Below are 19,472 nucleotides of genomic sequence, written 5' to 3'. Positions count from 1 at the left end.
TTTAATTAGACCCGAGAACAACCGGCTGCCTGGCGCAGGCACCTCCTCGCCGTGCGCGAACGGGGCGAGCAGATGGAGCCGCGGGCTGTGGCCGGGCCCCGCACCGCACCGCACCGCACCGCGCCGCGCCGCGCCCGCAGCAAGGTGCCCCCGGGAGGGGCGGTGCGGGGGCACCTGCCCGCGGGAGGCGGACGCGCCCCCCGGGGCCCCTCCCGCCGCTCCCGGCCCCCGCCCGCGCCGCGGGGCGAGGCGGTGGCGGGGCCCAGGGACCCTCCCATTGTCTCCGGCGGCGGCGGCGGCGGCGGCGGCGGCGGCGGCGGCGGCGGGAGGGGGGGGCGGGCCGGGGGGGGCCGCCCTCCGCAGCCTCATTGGCGGCCGCCGAGCGCCGGTGCCTTAAATGGGGCGCTCGCCGGGGAGCGCTTCCCATTGACAAAAGCGCCGCGGCGGCGGCGGGGCGGGGGCGGGGGAGCGGGGCCGGGGCGGGGGGCGGCGGCGGCTGCCGCAGGGCTCGCCGCGGGCAGGGGCGCACCCTGAGCCGCCGGAGCGGAGCGGCTCGCCGCGGGGAGGCCGGCACTGCGGGCAGGGGCGTGCTGCAGCGCGCAGGGGCGGGCCGCGGAGCCCCGCTGCCGGCAGCCGGCTCTCCGGGCTCCCTCTCCGCGGCGCGCACACCCGGGCGGGCGCACGCACGGCTGTACCCGCCCCTTCTCCCCGCCGCCCTTCTCATCCCCGTCCATGGCGCTGAGGACGGCAGCCCCCTGCTCCGCACGTAAGTCGAGCGGCTCCGCCGCGCCTTTGTGCGCGGCCCCGCGGCAGGTGAGGCGGCCCCGCCGCACACCTGAGCCCGGGGCTGCCCGGCGCTCCCGGCCCCCGCCGCCGCTGGCCCCGCGGGGCTGCCCGGGCGGGGAGGGAGGGAGAGAGGGAGGGAGCCGGGGGGGGGGGCGGCGGGCAGGGCGGCTGCGGCTCGGCTCGGCCCGGCTCGGCTCGCCGCAGCCCTCCCGTCTCGAAGCCCCGGTTGCGGCTCTGCCCGCGGTAGCGCCGCGCCGGCGCTCGCCCCGGGTCGGAGGTGGCCGCGGCTCGGCGGGGAGCGGTGTGCGGGTGCGTCAGGGCGCTGCGCTCTGCCTTTGCCCCTCGCAGGTGGCGGCGCGGCGGCTCGGCGCGGGCATGGACCACGGTGACTTCCCCAGCCCGGGGGCGGCGGCAGGCGCTGAAACCTCAGACCTCATGGAAACTGGGGGCGATGCCAGATCGGCACCTCGGCGGGGAGGCAGAGGAGGAGGCGGCCGTGGCGGGTTTCCAGCGACTGCCGAGCCCGGCGCTCCCCCGGCTGCGGAGCCGAGCATGAATATGGATGGACCCGCCGGCGGCAGGAGGAGCGGGGCCGCAGTGCCGGGAGCCCCGGCCCCGCCGCTCCGCGCCCCCTGCTCCAGGGACCCCAAACTGGTCCATCAGCGGTTCCTGCGGAGGAGCGTGGTGGACTCGGACCAGGAGGAACCTGCTTTCGACCTTCCCGAGTCAGAGCATCAGAGGAAAATTATCCTGCTCCCTAAAACCAGGAGGATAATTGCGGAGAGGGCGAAGGCAGGGCACGGGGCCGGGGAGAAGGTGTGCCTGGGGGCTGAGCCTGCGGGCGAGCTGAAGGCAGCGCCAGCCCCCGGCAGCGTCGGGGGGGCTGAAGAGCAGAAGGAAGCTGGCAAAGATGCGGAGAGGAAAGAGCCGTCGGATGTTTCCAAAGATCAGAGCAAGGCTAAGAAAGAGGAGCCCGAGGAGGAGGCTGATATGAAAGCGGTTGCCACCTCGCTGGATGGCAGGTTCCTAAAGTTTGATATTGAACTCGGGAGGGGATCCTTCAAAACGGTCTATAAGGGTCTGGACACGGAGACGTGGGTGGAAGTGGCGTGGTGTGAACTTCAGGTAAGCCGAGCTGATCCTCTTGGGTTTTTTCTGCTTTGTAAGCCTAGGAGCCAAGGGCAACATGCTGGTGTCATCCACAGAAGCTCAGCTTTGAGCAGCCTTTATAGTCACCATTGCTTAGTATCCAGTGTCTAACTATAGCGCAATATTCTCATTGGCTCCTAATCTACCACCTTATGTATACTCCTCCCAGGCTTAACCCTTTCGGCCCTGGGATCTGAGTGCCGACACTAACAGTGTTAACATAGGACCTGTCGTGTTGCATGAAAAGGTCCCACCTTGCTCTCTCCGAAGGCACAAAGCGTGCCACAAAGAACTAAATGGAGCTCCTCTCTTCCCCCCCTACCCCCTGCCGCTTCAGGCTGTGCTTCAGAAAGCAGCAGCTTGATTTAGCAGGAGTGGAGCAGCAGGTCTATATTAAAAAGACACTTGGAGTGTGTTTGCAGGAGTGAACCTTCCTTTTTCTACGAATATAAATGCATTATGCTTTATGCTTTTATAAAGATTGAAGATCTGCTGCCCCCTGACTTGCCCTTTCCCCTGCTCTGAAATTGTGACTGTCACCAACTTCTTGTGAATCAAACCTCTGAAAGCACTGGAGTGCTTGCCTTTTTTTTAGGCATCATGAACTAGTGCTTCAGCTGAGTCAAAGACCTGTCTATCTAAATACCTTCCGAAAGGGAGATTTTAAATAAAAGATCTGAGTTCAGGATCTTTAGAGTGAAGTCATACAGTAATATCTAAAGAGTGAAGGTTTGGACACTGTTGTTGGTTTGGGACATAGCTGTTACCCTTTTAGTCATATTTATGTTCTTCTGTAAAAATGACACTAGTATATGCTTAATTTTTTTCTCTGTGAACCTTTTAGCTTCTGTTACTTACCTCATTTCTGTTAGCATCCATTTGAATGAGACCTATCTATGAAAAACCAAAGACAGGTTTTTATTTTCTCTTGAGCTACTACTTAGTCTGAGTTAGTCTGTAATTTTGCTGGGAATTAGAAGATTTAACTCATAATTAAAATTTGGGGTTCTTAAACTCCCACTGGCTGACTGATCTTTATGGCCTATGAGAATATTTGAGAATAGCATGTAAATAATGTGATATAGTAAGCCTGAGCTCCTGATGTTTGTTTATTTTTTTAGTGTTGGCCCAATCTGTAAATCATTCCTGGCTTCCTGGGATAGGTGGGGTTGGACATACAGCCACATCTTTATTCCCTAATGATTTCATTGCACAATATAATCATAATTCACTGCAGCACTACTGCCTTAAGAAGTATGGGGAGCACTTTTCAATGTTAATTGTGCATTCCCCTGGCTTTTATTAGACAGGGATGCAGAAAATAGAGCCACAGCAGCTGGGCAAGGTACAGCCACAGAGCGGAGGACATGATGGGCTGGTGGTGAGGGGTTTAACCCCTCTCCTGCCACACCCCGCAGCCTGGAGGGGGCCTGGAGGGCTCCAGGAAGAGGGGAGAGCTGTGGGATTGCCAGGGGAATTTAAAGGGGAGTTGAGTGAGGCAGGAGCTGCTGTGAGGAGAGCCTTGCAAGCAGGCCTGGTCTTTGTCTGGCTTTTGCTTGAAACGGAATTGAGTGCATAAGGCTTTTGCTTCGGCAGCCTGAAATTCCTTCAGGATAAGGGAGATGCTGTCGGAGGGAGCGTTTGTCCGTAGGAAGAGGCCGAGGTTCAGCTGTCGGTCCGAGCAGCGCAGGCCAGCTCTGCCACTGCAAAGCGATTGCACAGCTCGGGAATTCATCTTGCCAGATTTTTCTCGGTATGCTCCAGTAGGGGAATTGAAATAGATGTATTTCCAACATATTTTCTGTACCAGAATAGCTTTAACTACAGAAGACTGCCAAATGTATTGGAGAACACGGTGTATTAAAATTCCAGTGTTTGGGTCGTTTACACATAAGAGATTGGGAAGGGAAAATTGCAGTATGAGGCTTACCTGGTGATTGGTTTTCTTATTCCCAGTTACACTTGTTTAGGAATTCTTGAACTGACTGCATGTAAAGAAAGCATCTGTAATTCCCGAATTCCCCCTAAATTTCCATTCTGTGTGCTTCAGCTTAAATCAGATCTTACTACTACAGAATTTTTTAGGCCTCTAATTGTAGAAAGAAATCTCTTTATTGTTTGACTGTTTTAGAGAAATCGGTGTGAATCTATAGAAATAGGTGAGGGCTGCTGATTCTGCTGTCTGTTTGCTGTGCAGGTTTGGAGGTGATGGCAGAGGCCAGGTAATGCGAGATGGTATGTGACTTTTGAAAGACAGTACTTTGGTCTGGATTGAGAAAGTCTAACTGAATGACAAAAGTCTTTAATCACCAAGGGATTAAAGCCTGTGCTTCTAGGCTGAGTTTGCCTAAAGGAAACTATCCAAAGGTGTGAATAGCTGTGTGTTGTCTTGGGCTTTATGACTTGTGGAGTACTCTCAATTCAGCTAGGGAGTTTTACTGGAAAAGATTCAGAGGCTGCTGTCAAGTAATCACTTTATTCATGGCATTTTGAAAATTTTTATGTAAGCTGTGCCAGTTAGCTATGGCCCCATTTGTCTCTTTCTCTGTAGAAATTCTATATTCAGATATACATAGCAGAAGACAGTGGAAGCCATCATCACCATGCTATTGAAGACAAAATGACTTCCTCTGCAGTCTCACACCATCAAAATCAATCTTAAAGCCTTTTTTGGGGGGGAAAATTGCAATAAATTGTACTTTCTCTTTCTTCTGGAGATGCACTTGTGCTTGTTACTTTTAGAGCTGGAGAGTTAAAAACTAACAGTATTGAGGTTCCACGCAGGCATTAATCCTCTGTCCTTGCTCAGCATTTTTTTCAGTCCAGTTGTACTGTTGTCTGTGTGTCTTTTTTTTTGTCCGTCTGTACAAAGACCTTGTGAGCCCTTCTTGTTCAGTGGTTTTATTTCACTGAAAAGATGGCTTTAGGGTTCAGAACCGAAATCATGACTTGGATTAGGGTAGGATCCAAATGCTAACCAAACTAGATCTGGGGTTTAGGCCTGCCTGAAGATGTGAAGGCTTTAGTCAAATTCTAGCTAGAAAATAAGTTTATTGTTCTTTCCTGAAACTGAAGTATTGGAGCAGGATTAGCATGCCCTTGCAGCTTGGAAAGGTTTGTATTCTAAGGTTTTCAACAGCTATAATTAATTTTAATTGGTGACGTACAATTGCTGTGTGGTGAGGCTTCAGCATAAGAGTATTTGTGTTGCATTCCTAAGTAAAATGTTAGTCATGAATAAGGAATATAGGCTTTTGCCAATATACTGCTGGCAACCCACGTAATCTTTTTAGTTAGATGAATGGTTTCAAAATCCCCAGACTATTTCCCTTTGGGAATATGTAGGGAAACTGCAGAAGAGTCAAGCTTGGTACTATCTCAAGTACAACAACCTCACTGGACTTTATGGTTCTCACATGGACTGTGAATACCAATCTTCTGTTTGATTGTACATAATTTTAGTTTTTTGTTGAAAATGTGGAAGGGATGGACTGTTTAATCCTGCTGTTGCTGTACCTGTGGTGGGAAGATGAGAAATGCCTGTTGGTGAACACTGCAGGGAAGCCAGGCTTTTTCCACTGGTTGCGAAAGACTTGTTCTTCACTGGGGAGCTATGTAGGAGTGAAGGATGGGCAGAGGTCAATTCTCTTTCCCTACCCATATAGCTGAAATTAGAAATCAAGGGTATTAGAATAGCTCTGACAGCATTTTCCAAATGGCCAAAGGATCTGTAGTAGTAAAACAACCACAAATGGAGATAGTGCTCTAAGGTGGAAATTTCTTGTCCCCTGTACCTGCAGCTTTTCTGCCAAACTTCTGGTAGTATAGTTCTGTAGGGGAAAAACGTAATAATCTTTAAGTGTTTTACTTCATAGTTCTATAGCACTTTTTCCTTTTTATGTCATTGCCAGACTTTTCAAACTGCCTGAACCAAAGGGAAAATTTAAAGTACATCTGATGTCTTAAGTTGCTCAGATATTCAGGAGTTTGAGATTTTTGGAGGACACAGATCTTAACTGAAAATTAAGTTCTAAATGTGATACATTTCTGAACACTTGTTTCATTTGATTCATATGTAGTATTAATATGGGAACAGATAATGTATTTTCCTGATCTCAGTTTTTATTCCTTAAATGAGAAGCTCATCCAGATTGGCTGATAGCTGGCTGATTTTAATATGGCGTGAGTATTCTAGAAGTACAAGATAAGATTAGACTTTGTTTTAATGCAAGGTAAATAAAAAGGGCACTATAAAATCATTAACGCTAGACCTATGTGAACTTGCTAATTTTTGTTTCTAATGCTGATTATCTTTCCTTGAAACAAAGTTTCTAGTTTGAGTGGAGGAAGGGAGTGTGAGATGTTTGAGAGAAGGCTATGATGCCTACAACTATTTTCTTAACTCTTAAGCTGTGTTTTCAATCATGTCCACTTAGAAGATCTGTGATAGTTGTTTAAAGTGATACCAAAGGTCCACGGCTCAGATGTTTTTGTGTAAGCAGACACGTTTGCATGGTTAAGAGTGGGAGTCTGTAAAATGGACAATGTTAAAGCAAGTTCATTTTGCTGTAGATGGTAAGTTACTTCTGGCAAAATTATGTGGAGGGAGGAGGATGTCCTATGCCTCTGAATCCAGGGGATTTGTTTCTGAGAAAGGTAACATCTTCAGGATTTTCACTGATGTGGTAGTTTGGCTTTTCTTAGCATCCTTGTTGTCTGGCAGTATTCATCAGATGTCGAAATAGTCGCTGGTTACTATCAACACTGTTAATTTATTGGCCGGGTAAACTTTGTAGTGTAAATGAACAGAATAATTTACAAAATCTGTTTGGGAGAAGAGAGGATGGAGACTGTATCTGAAAGCTTGAATCTGATATTGCTCTGTGCTCATATTAAATTAACTGAGATTAATTTTTTCTGTTTTGAGTTAATTCGTGAGATAGTGACTTCTGTTTAAATTTAAAAAATTGGTTTAGCTCTGCTTTACAGTGTCAATATGAAAGCATGTGCCTGTATCACTGGTGTTTGTTAGTATAGCTGTTGCCCTGGCATGGAGAAGCAGGATAGGGATATGGTGGTCAACTATTAATAGACTGCTTCTCAAATTCAGTAAATGAAATAGAGCTGGGTCAGACTTCAGATTCTGCTTTTGAATCGAAAAAGACTTCTTTCTTTTACTTTTGAGTACATTTTGCCTGAAGGTTGGGTGTATGCTCTTTTAATCCTGGTTAAGCTCTTGATGCTAAATGTGTGGGATCGAGTTGTTGTGAGAGGAAATGATTTAAAATAAAATCAGGACTTGGTGTAAAGGATATTTCTGGTCCCATTGGTCATCTCTTGTCCACAGCTGACAGGGGAAAAAGGTTGATGTTGCAAGCTGTGGTCTTAGTAATGTTTGTACTTGATATGCAGTCTGACTTGTGTGTATAATGTGCTTACATTTATGGTCTGCTGCCTTGTTTTGTGGTTAGGGTGTAACAGGTCTGAAGAAAGTTCAGTGGCACTGGTAATGGTGTGCTAAAAGGGTGACAATAACAGTTGGGCTGTTGGTTACTGGAGTTTTTGCATGCTCTGGGAGATTAGAGGTGCTGCAGAAGTTGGAAAGAGTGATTCTTTGGTGGGTAGATGGAGGGTAGAGGCCCTACTGTAAGGATCAGGTGTGAAGGGATTGTCAAGGAGGGAGGTAGTGATGAATCTCCTGTGCCTCAGGAGCCCCACTGGAGTAGTAGGCTTGGGTTTGAGTGCTGAGAAGAGCTTGCTTACAACTATCTGGTCAGGGGAAGTTTGGTTTTTAGACTTGCCATGACATAGCTGTTGATTACTCACTTGCATGTTCAGTAGGCTCGGTGGTAGGTCTGACTGGCCAGAAAACATAAATATATGGTAAGTGTGGATGCATTATACCCAGACAGCCTGTGGGCATAAGCAAAGGGCAGCCAAAGGCATGTCACGTGAGATGTGTGACACTTGGCACTCCTGTTGGAAGAGACAGCTTCGTTCCTCTGAAGTAGGAGGGGGTCAGGCAAATAGTGTTTGGAGACTATCTGAAATGGTCATGCAGAAGCAGAACTCGTTTTCATCTTGTTTAAGTTTGTACATGTGAAATTGAGGTTACATCTGGAAATGCATTGTTTCCCTGAAGTGTTACTGACCTACTGGAGAACGTGGGTGCTGTCCCAGGGATTTCAGTCTGCTGGAAACCTGGCTGGGCAAGGAAGGGGAAGTTGGGCTTTTTCCATGGCGTTGAGAAGTCAGCTAGAAACAACCTTCATCCAGCTTCTTGCTATTCCTATGTAGCTCTGAAACAGAGGAACCAACTCACCTACTGCCTGCTCTGCAGTGAGAAGCCTACCTTTCTGCCAGGAGTGAGTGTTACAGTTCTATTCTCTGCAACAATTAACGGCTGCAGCCTCCTCTATGTGAGTCTGGACCTGCCGCTAAAACTGCAAGATGATAGATACTTTCAAATCTCTGCTGGATCTGGTGTGATGATTTTTCTTTATATTTAGAGAGAGAAGAGTCTTGGCTCTTCTTTGCCTCCATTTCACTTCTGTGGAGCAAGTAAGAAAAAGGCTTTGGTCAGTTGAAGACCATGAGCTGTTTGGTATGTAAAAAGGAAGGCATACACCCTCATTCTCCATACCTCTCTTTTCTTCCTTAAGAGTATTTGTAGATCTTTCTAAGTCCAGTTTCCACACAAACCACAAAATAGAGCCTGTTTCATGTGTTAGATTGATCCCTGGCTCTGGAATGGGCTAATCTTCAAACCATAAGCAGCTTCCCATATCCCTGAATAAAATCTCATTGTCCTCCAAAGAAATCGAGTCATAGCTCCTTTTGGCCTGATGTTTATCCAAAACAGCTTGCTTGTTGGGACTTCTGTCCCTTCCGAATTAGCTTGACTGCTGTATAGCTCCTGAGCTGCTGCTCTGACTTTTCTCCTTGCAGATCGTGCCCATGTGAAAAAACAATGAGAATTTGGCAGAAGGAGGGGATCACAAGTCCTGCCTGTTGTCTTGTGTCTCCTGCGATCACCTGTGTTGTGGATGCAGGATGTCACATGTCACTGAACACCTCTAAGCCTTAGGAAGCATCTTAGTTGCCAGCCAGTTGTCCATACGGATTGGTGATCTTAAGACTGAGTTCCAAATTAGCTGGCAATAAATGTGTACCAAAAACTTTCTAGAGTGACTCATGTTTGTTAACAGTGACTTGGCTTGCTCCAAATATGTACAGTTAGTGGTGTGTGGTGATAGCCCTTCTGTTCAATCTAAAAAAGAAAAAATAAGTAAAGTCATAGTTGTACTCATCTTGAATTTTATTTTTGGAAGATGCTCCATCTCATGCTTGAATGGTCTTACATGCCTGGGTTTTCAGTTCAGTCATCCCAACAATGCTTTTTAAAAAAAACTGTTACCTGTACTAAACACGCCATAGCCCGTCTAATGCCACATGTGGCTACAGTGTTATTCCAAATAAATTAATTTCTGGAGCTGATGGGATTTCTTCCCTCTTTCTGAAGAATCTTCCATATAAGTGCACATGCGTTTTAATTCATACTAGGTGTCACAGTGTACACAGTCAGATTTTCATAAGTGATGTACTAGAAAATAATTTTGCTATAATGTGTTAATACAGTATAACGGCTGTATGATATGCTGGTGAAGTATGCAGTGGGAGTAATGGGTAAAATGAAATGCTGTATTATGGGAATATACATCTTGTTTAAACTATCAGGGAAGCAGTAACTTAAGACCTAATACCATCTGTTCTTCAGTTGTTTGCTACAGAGGGATACAAAACACTTATTCATGAACTCTGAGGAAAAATAGATTGGAGAATGCAGGCTCAAATAACATTTGTGGGGTTTTTCTTATTTGGCTATTTTTGTGAATTCAATCTGATCTTCATTCCTGACTTCTTAAAGGAAAATGAAACATGCTTTAAGTAGTATTGGATCCTATTATGAGTCTCAGCAGCACCTTATCAAAGTTAATTTACATTTTAATGTAATTTTTGGTAGGTAAGTAAACTTAAAATGGCTTTGATTTCTAGCTTTTTCTAAGCAAATTAAAACCCAAAAGGAAATGGGCATGTTTCTGTTACACACTAGTCCATCTTTTGCAATGCTTTTCTGGGGAAAGCTGTCCTGTAGTTGGTTACTAAAGCTACCAATTCCTCTTTCTCAAATTCTGAAAGTCCTGCTGTAGTCCAGCTCTCCTGAAAATGACTTAAAAGGCTTTTTGTTTCATCTTAACTCAGAATTTGAATGTAAATCTGTATGGATGATGGCTCTTTTTTTTTTTTCCTAGCTATATTTATGCTTTGGGGAACTACTTTACCTTTTCCATTAACTTTTTAGCAAAGTATGAGCCTTAATAAACTGGTTCTGTACCGAGCACAGTAATGTTGTGTTTTGCCTGTTCCTGTATTAACAGGGCTTGTCCAAATGCCATTGTCAGTGTATTTCAAGTGCTTCAAACTGCCTAAAACCCAGTAAGACTGAACAGATGAAGGAGGGTTTTTTCTTTAGCTAAATAATCAAACATTGCTTATATCCTATAAAATAAGGTTTTTATTAAAAAGAACAAATGACAGTTGGTCACTTGATACATTGAGAAATGAGTATTTATTTTAACAAAGTGGTATAAGACAGGAATTGCCTGTCTGCTTCTGAAATGGATGTTCCTTTTTCACTGGCATGTGCCTGAGGAATTAAAATTATGGTGTTTATTCCAGATTTTTCTACAATAAGCAGCTTTTTAACATTGCTTTTCCTGATGCTGTCTGGATTTTTTTCAGTTAGAGCAACATTTCGAGTGACCCATTGTACTCGCTGGAGCTAATACAGCTGTGGTGGTTGACTGAGCAGAATCAATTCTGTCTGTTAAAATAGAACAGTGTAGAAGAGTGGGGGGAAATCGCAAAATTTCCAGTGACTGTCTTATTGCTGCAGGCCCACGCAGCGCTCTGCTGAAACATTTGGTAATACCTACATCTATTAAAATAGATTCCGAATAGGTTTGTTTTGTTCTAGGCTTTACTGATTAATTAAGGAAAATTGCCATGGTTATGTGCATTTGAACTTGTTTTGTTTCTTTCATATAAGTGTTTGTGTTGAGAATTGTTGTAGATAATAAAGCAAGTGTTGCACTAATAAAATGGACTTGCTTTTTTCTCAATTATAGTAAGGCTTATATTGCCTTCGATTACTAATGGAGGATGAGAATATCTTGTCTTTTGGCAAACAGCGTGATCATGACTAACATGGGTGGTTTTGCGTGTCCTTAATGTTTATGCATATATAAAATAATAGTAGAGAAAATACACAACCATTTGTATTAAGCCATAGGGTAAAATGAGTTGGTAAGAATGATCTAGAATGGTTGCTTATAGCCCATCTGTGATCCTGTCTCTTCAGGTTATGTTCATTGTATGGTTTGCACATGCTTCTGGGGATGTAGCATCAGTCCTTGCTCCCTTCCAGGCTTCTAATTTTTTGCTTGCACAAGTTGTAATAACTTGTGTAACATCTTTCACTGACCTTAATGAATTTAAAAAGTCACTGTGGCAGCTCAGCTTAAGCAAAGCCTGTGATCTCCAGGAACTTCCGACAGACAGATGGGAGCGAGTGAGGTGGGGAGTACCTCATGTGATATTTGGGTGGTTTTTGTATTGTAAGGGCCTTGTTAATTTGAAGCTCTTGTAGCACTGTTCCAGGAAACAAACAGGGATTTTTCTGTAATTTCCCTCAGAGTGAGAAGAGAGCTTCTGCTCATAGTCTGCTGGTCCTTGGATGTGTGGCAGCCTCTTGAACTGGACTGAAGTTTGAGCTATAAATTCTTCTAGACTGCCAAGAGCTGCTGAGCCCCATCAGTGTCAAGTAGCAGTGATCACTTGGTTTTAAATAGAAAACTCACTTTGGAGTCTCCATTTCAGACCGTAAGGGCTGTCTGCTTAGGCTGGCTTCAGACCCACATCAGGCAATGGGTAGTGAACTCAGGCAGCTAAGGCCAGTTCTTGTAAAGACAGACAGTGCAACCCTTAACCTGTTGGGCCTGCTGCCAGCAGTGTGCGTGGTGAGCTGTGGCAGCTCAGAGCAAGGGCCTAGAAGAGGGATGCTGATGGGGAAGGATCCATCTAGCAGCTGGTCACTCCATCTACAGACATGTGAACTGCCGGGGAGGGAGGTGAGACCTGTGACAAACCCCTCTGCTGTCCTGGCCAGTGAGCTCCAGTGTTTCCTCTTGGGATTCCCAATAGAGGAATCTCCTGTCTTGGAGGTGTGAAGTCACAAGAGGTGTGCTCCTCACCTTTCCCTTAGCTGTGAGTGTAGTAGTCATTGAAGCCTTTACCAAAGCCTCCAAGCTACTGCAGGAGGGGATGGGAATTTGGAAGGAATTTCCCCTGTTCATTTGGTCTAAGTATTTCCATCATGGGAAGGGAGATGGGCAATACCTCTTCTAGGTGTCACATAACAGGAAGGTAGGTGCCATCACCCAGCTCTTTCACAGTGTGGTAGGTGTGCTCCACAAATGTTTCTTGGCTTCAACGATTTGAGGAATGAATGAATGAATTGCTGGGTCCCAGTGGTGTTTACATACAAGGGGGACACTGAACTGAGTTAAGACTGAGGCTGTTTGGGGTGTATGCAAGAGACCTTAGCTTTTTCAGGCACCTCATCTTAAGAAAAGGCATGGTGCCTTCAGTACACTGTCAGCTGGAGGACTGGGTGTCAGGGCTGCAAGTGCTTTCAGAAGGGTGTGTTTGGACCCAGGTCAATTTTATGCCTTATTTTTATAGTCTCATGTTAAATTAAGCCAACTGGATAGATTCCCACGTGATACAAGATATTCCTATAAAAGCACACTGTGGTTTCCTGTAGGGTATAGACAACTCTCCGAATCCTTGTATGTGGAAGAGGATTAAGCCTTCTTTTCAAAGTATAGAAGAAAGAAACTTGTAGCAGATATATATGGTTGGGAGACGGAAATTAAGTGAAATCTCTTTTTAAGTCTCTGGAATAAGTGATAGGTATTTTGTGAGATTTTTTTTGTGGCTTGACTACTTGAATTCCTGTTCCCTTTCCACCCCCTACTCTTGAGCACTCTGCTGAAGCCCTTACCCCTACCATGGACCCCTTACCTCTAGGACAAGAGGTAATGGCCTCAAATTGCGCCAGGGAAGGTTTAGACTGTATATTAGGAAGCATTTCTCTACAGAACGGGTAGTCAGGCATTGGAATGGGCTGCCCAGGGAGGTGGTGGAGTCCCCCATCCCTGGGGGTGTTTAAGAGTTGACTTAGCACTTAGTGATCTGGTGTAGTTGGGAACTGTCAGTGTTGGGTCAATGGTTGGACTGGATGATCTTCAAGGTCTTTTCCAACTGAGATGATTCTGTGATTCTGTGACACCTGGGCTGCTAATATGAAAGGCTTGTTGTAGGAAAGGAGAAAATCAGCTGTGCTCACTGCTTTTGGGGATAATTCTGACACCCCATACCATGAGAAACAGTTAATGCTTAAAACATGTGTGATCTGAGATGTGTATCTGTTAACTTAGGTGAAGTAAATTACAAGTTTTTAACCACTGAAGCTACAAATCTACTAGAAACAGCAATTCTTCCTCTAACATCGAAGTATTAAATACAAAGCTTCGTTTATTAAAGTACATGTATACTTTTCTAGAATTACCTCAGGTGGTTTGAGGCAGGAGGGGAACAGGCTAGTGTTCACTCACATGTGGGATTCAAAGAGAACTTTTCCTATAAATAGCTTTGGTTTTGAGTTCTTGTGTGTGAAATGAGACTTCAGATGATGGAGCCTGTATTCAAAAGCAACTGTTGCAAATAAATGGAACTCTGGATGTTTATTGGTTTTTGCTACACTAATAACTATCCATATTTTTCTTCCTCTTTTTGTGATGTTGCTAAACAACAACTTGGTTTGATTAAGTGTGGCTGGGGAGTGCAGTACATGTTGGGAGGGAATATCTCAGCATGAAGATGGTGATGGAGGATGACTGAAACTGGGGGGTCTGCAATTAGGGGAGTTAGCTTACTAACCTAGGACCTAAAAATGATACTGGTGTCATGGCTGAACCCCAAATTCTCAGTGTGAGGGATGTGATTGATGCTGATTTGGTTTGGGTCATCAGCCCGTTCCTGCATTCTTTTCTGTATTTTTAGGGAAGCTTTATGAAATATGGATGCTAATTCATAAAAACTTTCCAGTAGACTTTAAAAAAACAGTTTAATGTCTTTTTTCCTTTTCATTTCTCCTCTTCCCAGCCCACCACCCCAAAAGTTACAAGGGCAGAGTCCTTCCACTCTTTAAGACCTTCTGCACTGTCACAGGGTGTATACAAATACACTTGTTCTTTTTTCATGTCTGTCTTCTTTAGAGGGTCATCTTCACAATCACATGAGATTATCTTCTTTAGTTAATATCATAAGATACTATTTCACCTAACAGTCTTCCAGTTGTGCAAGGTGTTTCCTTGGGTGGCTGCTTTGTGCAGCAGTGAGACTGTCAGTGACAGCTGTGGTAGCTTCTGATCTTTTTGAAAATCCTGATGAACCTGAGATGGAAATCAGAATTTGCAGAGAAATAAAGGAAAATGAGGCAGCATCTAGTGAGGTGAGAGGAAAAGGCATTTTATAACATCTTGTGCAATAATTGTTAGTTTCTGATTCTTAGCAATGACTGATACTTGTAGTCTCTTGGATTGCCTTGTTAATGCTTACCCACCCTAATTCTGATGTTGCAATTAATGATTTAACAGTACACATGCTGTAAATGCTCTTTAAAAGAAGCTCCGATATAATTTATATATTGTGTATTTTATGCATGCTTTATCTGGGGTCCTAGCTGCATTACCTCTGATTTAGAGCTGAAATTGTAATTTATTAATTCTGTTAGAGAAGGGAAAAAAGTCATTGAAACACTTCTGCCAAGTTAATTTTTGTGTGCAGAGAGATAACTCTGTAATTCCTTATGAACTGTGGCCTTTGTACCTTGAAAGATATATAGTGTATATTTCAAAATGGATTTCTGTCAGCAGGGTAACTAATGAAATCATCTTATAGCTGGAGTCCTCAGTACCTAGTAAGATGTGAACTCCCTGGGAAGCTGCTTCTCAGCTTGGTTATTTCTGAATGTGCTTTTCTATGGATTTTACAGCTACTAGGGTCATGCTTTTTCTGCTGTTTTTCCTTCAGTGGGGGCAACTAGGGCACTTCTCCTTCCCTTGTATATCAGTTTTCCTAAAAATTGAAAGTTGCTTTGCTTCCCTGAGTTGCTACCCTGATTTACTTGCTAAATATACTGTGGATAACAGGGGATGTGTACACACACGGCATCAGTGCAGTCATTCCTGAAGAAACAAAGGCTGAAAAACAGCCTTTGAATTTTTTTGCACAGCCACTAGAAATAACTACAGGGGATAAGTTTTCTTCATTGTCTTGCTCTTCATAAGTTTAAGTCTGTGAAAGATGCTGAACTGCCAGTATCTGGGGACGAGGGCTGTACTGGGAGCTGTGGGTGCTGCCAGGGTGCTGCTCTGCTCCTCTAGGGGGGTCGCTGGGGATGGAGGGGGCTGGACCAGGGGGTGCAGGGGGTCAGCAGGGCCCTGGCAGTGCGGAGGGCACGCTGGGTTACCCCAGTGCTACCGAGAGCAGACCTGGGTCATAATGGAGGGGTGACTGTGCAACCTATGGGGAGGACGCAGGGGAGTGCTTCAAGGCTGGTTTAAAGTAATTTCCCAGCCTGGATGAATTAAGTAAAAACCACTCCTTGTTTATTGTCACCGCATCAATTCTGAACCATGTGCATTCAGTTTTTCCATCAACTTAGTATAGTTTTGCATGTATTTTTCTCAGGATACCTATTTAAGGGTCAGAATGAACTATCATCTGTGACAAAGCAGAGTCTTTAATTGTGTGAATGGAAAAACGGAAGGACTGGTTTAACTAGAAGATCTTAAACATTCTGAAATATTACTCTTAGAAGTCTAAGACAGATGAATAATTGGTCATAAAAGCCTGTTCACCTGTTTTAATGAGCTCAGTTTAAACCAAAACAAAACCAAAAAAAGCTGCATACTATTTCTGGGTTGCTCATGTACCAAAGTTTTAAAAATCCCTGAGCTGGGGTTTGTGTTTGTTTCAATAAACATTATATTCAGTCTGTTTTAAGCATATATTTTGAAATGTAATAACATTCCCAGAGCAGCAGCTTTTATTCTTGGGTCTACCCAGAATTACCATGCAAATTTACCTGGTTTTAAAATAATTGCTTGCACTGGTAGTGGTGTGATGATGGCAGGTCTTGAGCGTGTTATTTCTCTTTCAAGATTAAAGTGAACAAACAATATTGGTTTAATTGAAGAGTAATAACAAAAGCAACTGTAACTGTATACAGTATACAGCAATGGCAGTATGTAAGCCTGTAGCAGAGTTGTGATCTCCACAAAGGAAAACACAATGCAAAATCATCATATTTGTAAACATATATATTTTTACAACATAGCTAGAGAGTCAGTGATTCATTTGACTTCTCCTTAACCCTAGATGTGGAGGTGAAAATATATGCTCAAATGCTTCCCTTGCTTTTCAGAGAAAAATCCAGTAATTCTACCTTTCCTTAAGAAACCATTTTAAGGAACATTATACTTTCTCTCTGGGTTCATTTTGTAGTGTTAAGCCTTGTTAAATAGCTGATGTGGTATATCTGGTAACAATACTGCAAGTGGAGTGGGGAATTCATTAAGCAATGGCTATGCTGTGATTTGATTTAGACTATTTTGGTCTCACCTGCTGAGTTGCTGTTTACTTTCACATTCATGGCAAGGGTTTACTGTTTGTTTGCTTGGTCTTTGCTTATTGCATATCCATGAGATGGGTGTGAGAATTACTTTAAAAAACCCACACAAATGTGCAATAGTAATTGTAATAAGGATAAAATGTTTGTACAGTGAGATAAATACGAGAATCTAGAACTGACAATGTCCTCCTAAATTTAGCAACTATTAAATAAGATCATCACAATGTGTATTACTCTTTGTTAAAAGACCCTTTAAAGTATGTGGGTTTTAAAAAATAATTGCAGTATGTGGGACTCTTAATTGTAGTGGTGCAGAATGTATAATGTACTCCTGTTAGGCAAAGCATTCTGAATGATCTAAAAAACCATAAAAATCTTTAGTTTGTGAATTCTCAAGTGCTTTTTTTAAAAAGTACCTGGGTTGGTTTAGGTGGATTGTGAACTTAAGTAGAGTTCTCCCTAAGCCTTGCTTTTACAAATATTTTAACTGTTTCTTTACACTGCAAGTGATATATCAACTTTCTACTGAACACTGTATAAGATGATGCTGATCATGTGCTATCATATGTGCTATCACATGTGCTAGAAAGATGAGACTTGAATGAAACTGCAGCTCCAAGGAAGGCTGTGCTAAAACTTGCGTTTCATTGCAGTCAATAAATTGTTCTTAAAATTTCTAATTTTGAAAACTTATGAAAACAACGCTTTAGAATATTTTAAATAAATCACTTTGACTCATAAGAAGTTTTTTTCAATCTTAAAAATGCTCTTGTGTGTTCGTATGGGATGATAATCCATATCTAGATTTTGATGTTGTTACTTTTTATGATAGTCAAACCACTGAGTTCTTTGGAAGTCGGCCAAATCTGCTAGCAAGACTAATCCAGCAATTCTGCAAGAAGTCCTTTGCTGAATACTCTTGAGCACCCTTTTCTGAGATACCTAGAATTTAACTACACCAGCTTGGAACCTGTTGGAGCTCCAACTTGTACATTTTTAGTCTTGTAGACTGAAAGTTCATCTTTTAGAAAAAGAATTATATCTGTAGTAAATAAAATTATTTGTTTCAAGAGTACTGATATAAAATTAGTGGTCTTTAAAAACTTTCTTGTCTAGAGCTTGATGTATACCAAGCTTTTGTGAATATTTATATTTGACATATTTATATCAGCATAGTGGGCTGATAATTAATTCCCAGGGAGGCTGCCCACCACTCTATTTCTTTGCACTGCAGTAAAGAAATGTCACTGATTATTTCCATGATCAGGTTAATTAAAAGAGCAGAAAGGAGTAAGGAGAAATTTTCTGGATTTTGTCATAGTTGGGGGAAAGAGCAGGATCTGGCACGTGCTATGATGTGCTGCCTTCCCGAGTAGAAAATGCTGTTGTGTCTCGATAGCTGGCAGCCTGTAATAGCATGCTGGGAGCTAGTGCCTAAAATTCTCTTTTAATAACAAATGGTTTTTTGCATGTATATTATTAGAGTGAGAATGAATGGGTTTTTCCCATGGAAGTGTCTTGGGAGAAAGGGGTGTGATGAAGAAAATTTCTTTAGTGAGCCTTGTCTTGGTTTTCAGGGAGAAAACTACCAGACTCTTTCACTTCAATTCCTCCAGCTCTAGAAAAGGCTATGTGAATTTAAACATGATTAAGACTAGGGTTGGGTTTTTTCCTTTTAAAGTTCAATAGATAAGGGTGTTTTATTTCCTACACCTGTATTTCCTGGTTCCTTTCAGAAGCTGCAGGTTAGGGCTAGTCTTTTCCCATGGCAGCTTCCTTAGTTGACAATCGGAAATACTAAATCCTATTAAAGGCTGAGCCTGTGAGGTTTTAAGAAAAGTTTGATTGTGTGTTTAATGTGCAAAATCTTATCTCCATGTGAAATGTCGTAATATTATGGTGTGTGGACTTGGTGTTTGTTTCTTTTTGCCTACTTACTGTCTTGCTGGCTGGTGCTGAAAGCTGATGCCCGTGCTGGAGTGTGCCTGCACGGCCGGGAGCTGGACCAGAGCAGGGCTATCGCAGCAGGGCCAAGGGTTCCCCTTGGTCATCTGTAGGGTGGAAATCTGGGAGGTTTGTGAGTTGAATTTGTAGGCCAAACCTCTGCTGACGTATTTATTTCCTATCCTATTTTTGTCTCTTGCATTTGAAACTGTTTTTATTCAGGGTAATGCTTTGGAGAACCTAATGTAGTTAATAGACTCTAGAGAAAAAAAAAACACAAACCAAACCAAACACCACCAAAACATCCTATTGGGAATGAAAGGTCATCACAGAGCTTTTAATTTGAAGTCCAACCAACCAGACATGGTATTTAATCCATCTTTCCTTGGAACAGCAGCCAACATATAAAAGCTGTAATAAGAAAATTATTAGTTACAACCTCTTCTCAGTCCAACTGAACATTCTCTCAACTGATACATATGGGCCTGTGGTGGCTTCCTTTAAATGTGGGGTTTTTTTCTTTAAGTTTCTGATAAATAATGAGAGGCTATCCTGGCTTACCTAGGATAACTAGCTGTGCTTCATCAGTTTATTTCCAGTTATTCTTTCAGATGGGTATCCCTGTTGTAAAGGGATCCTAATTTACTAATGTCACGGAAAATATTTACAGGATATTACCTACATTCTGAAAAGACCTATTCCTATAATTTCTTCCAAGTCCTATTTCAAGCTGGTTAAGCTCTGCTGAGTTACTTGAATTAAGAGATGTTTT

The 19,472-nt window shown here is 43.6% G+C and overlaps 1 protein-coding gene across 12 annotated transcripts in view; it reads left to right on the top strand.

Moving 5' to 3' along the window:
* The first annotated feature begins 506 nt into the window (after positions 1-506).
* The window catches only part of WNK2 (WNK lysine deficient protein kinase 2), a 114,479-nt gene continuing 95,513 nt past the window's right edge, over positions 507-19,472 (top strand). For all 12 annotated transcript variants that reach the window (XM_074836747.1, XM_074836745.1, XM_074836744.1 and 9 more), the window contains exons 1-2: positions 507-766; positions 1,135-1,911. In XM_074836747.1, coding sequence (XP_074692848.1) covers positions 1,162-1,911 — 750 coding nt within the window. In that variant the 5' untranslated portion in view covers positions 507-766; positions 1,135-1,161. The remainder of the gene's footprint in view (positions 767-1,134; positions 1,912-19,472) is intronic.

Source organism: Strix aluco, chromosome 11 (assembly GCF_031877795.1).
Source record: "Strix aluco isolate bStrAlu1 chromosome 11, bStrAlu1.hap1, whole genome shotgun sequence".
In the NCBI taxonomy this organism is placed as follows: Eukaryota; Metazoa; Chordata; class Aves; order Strigiformes; family Strigidae; genus Strix; species Strix aluco.
The sequence above is the reverse complement of the archived record's forward strand: the minus strand, read 5'-3'. Positions and strand labels throughout refer to the sequence as shown.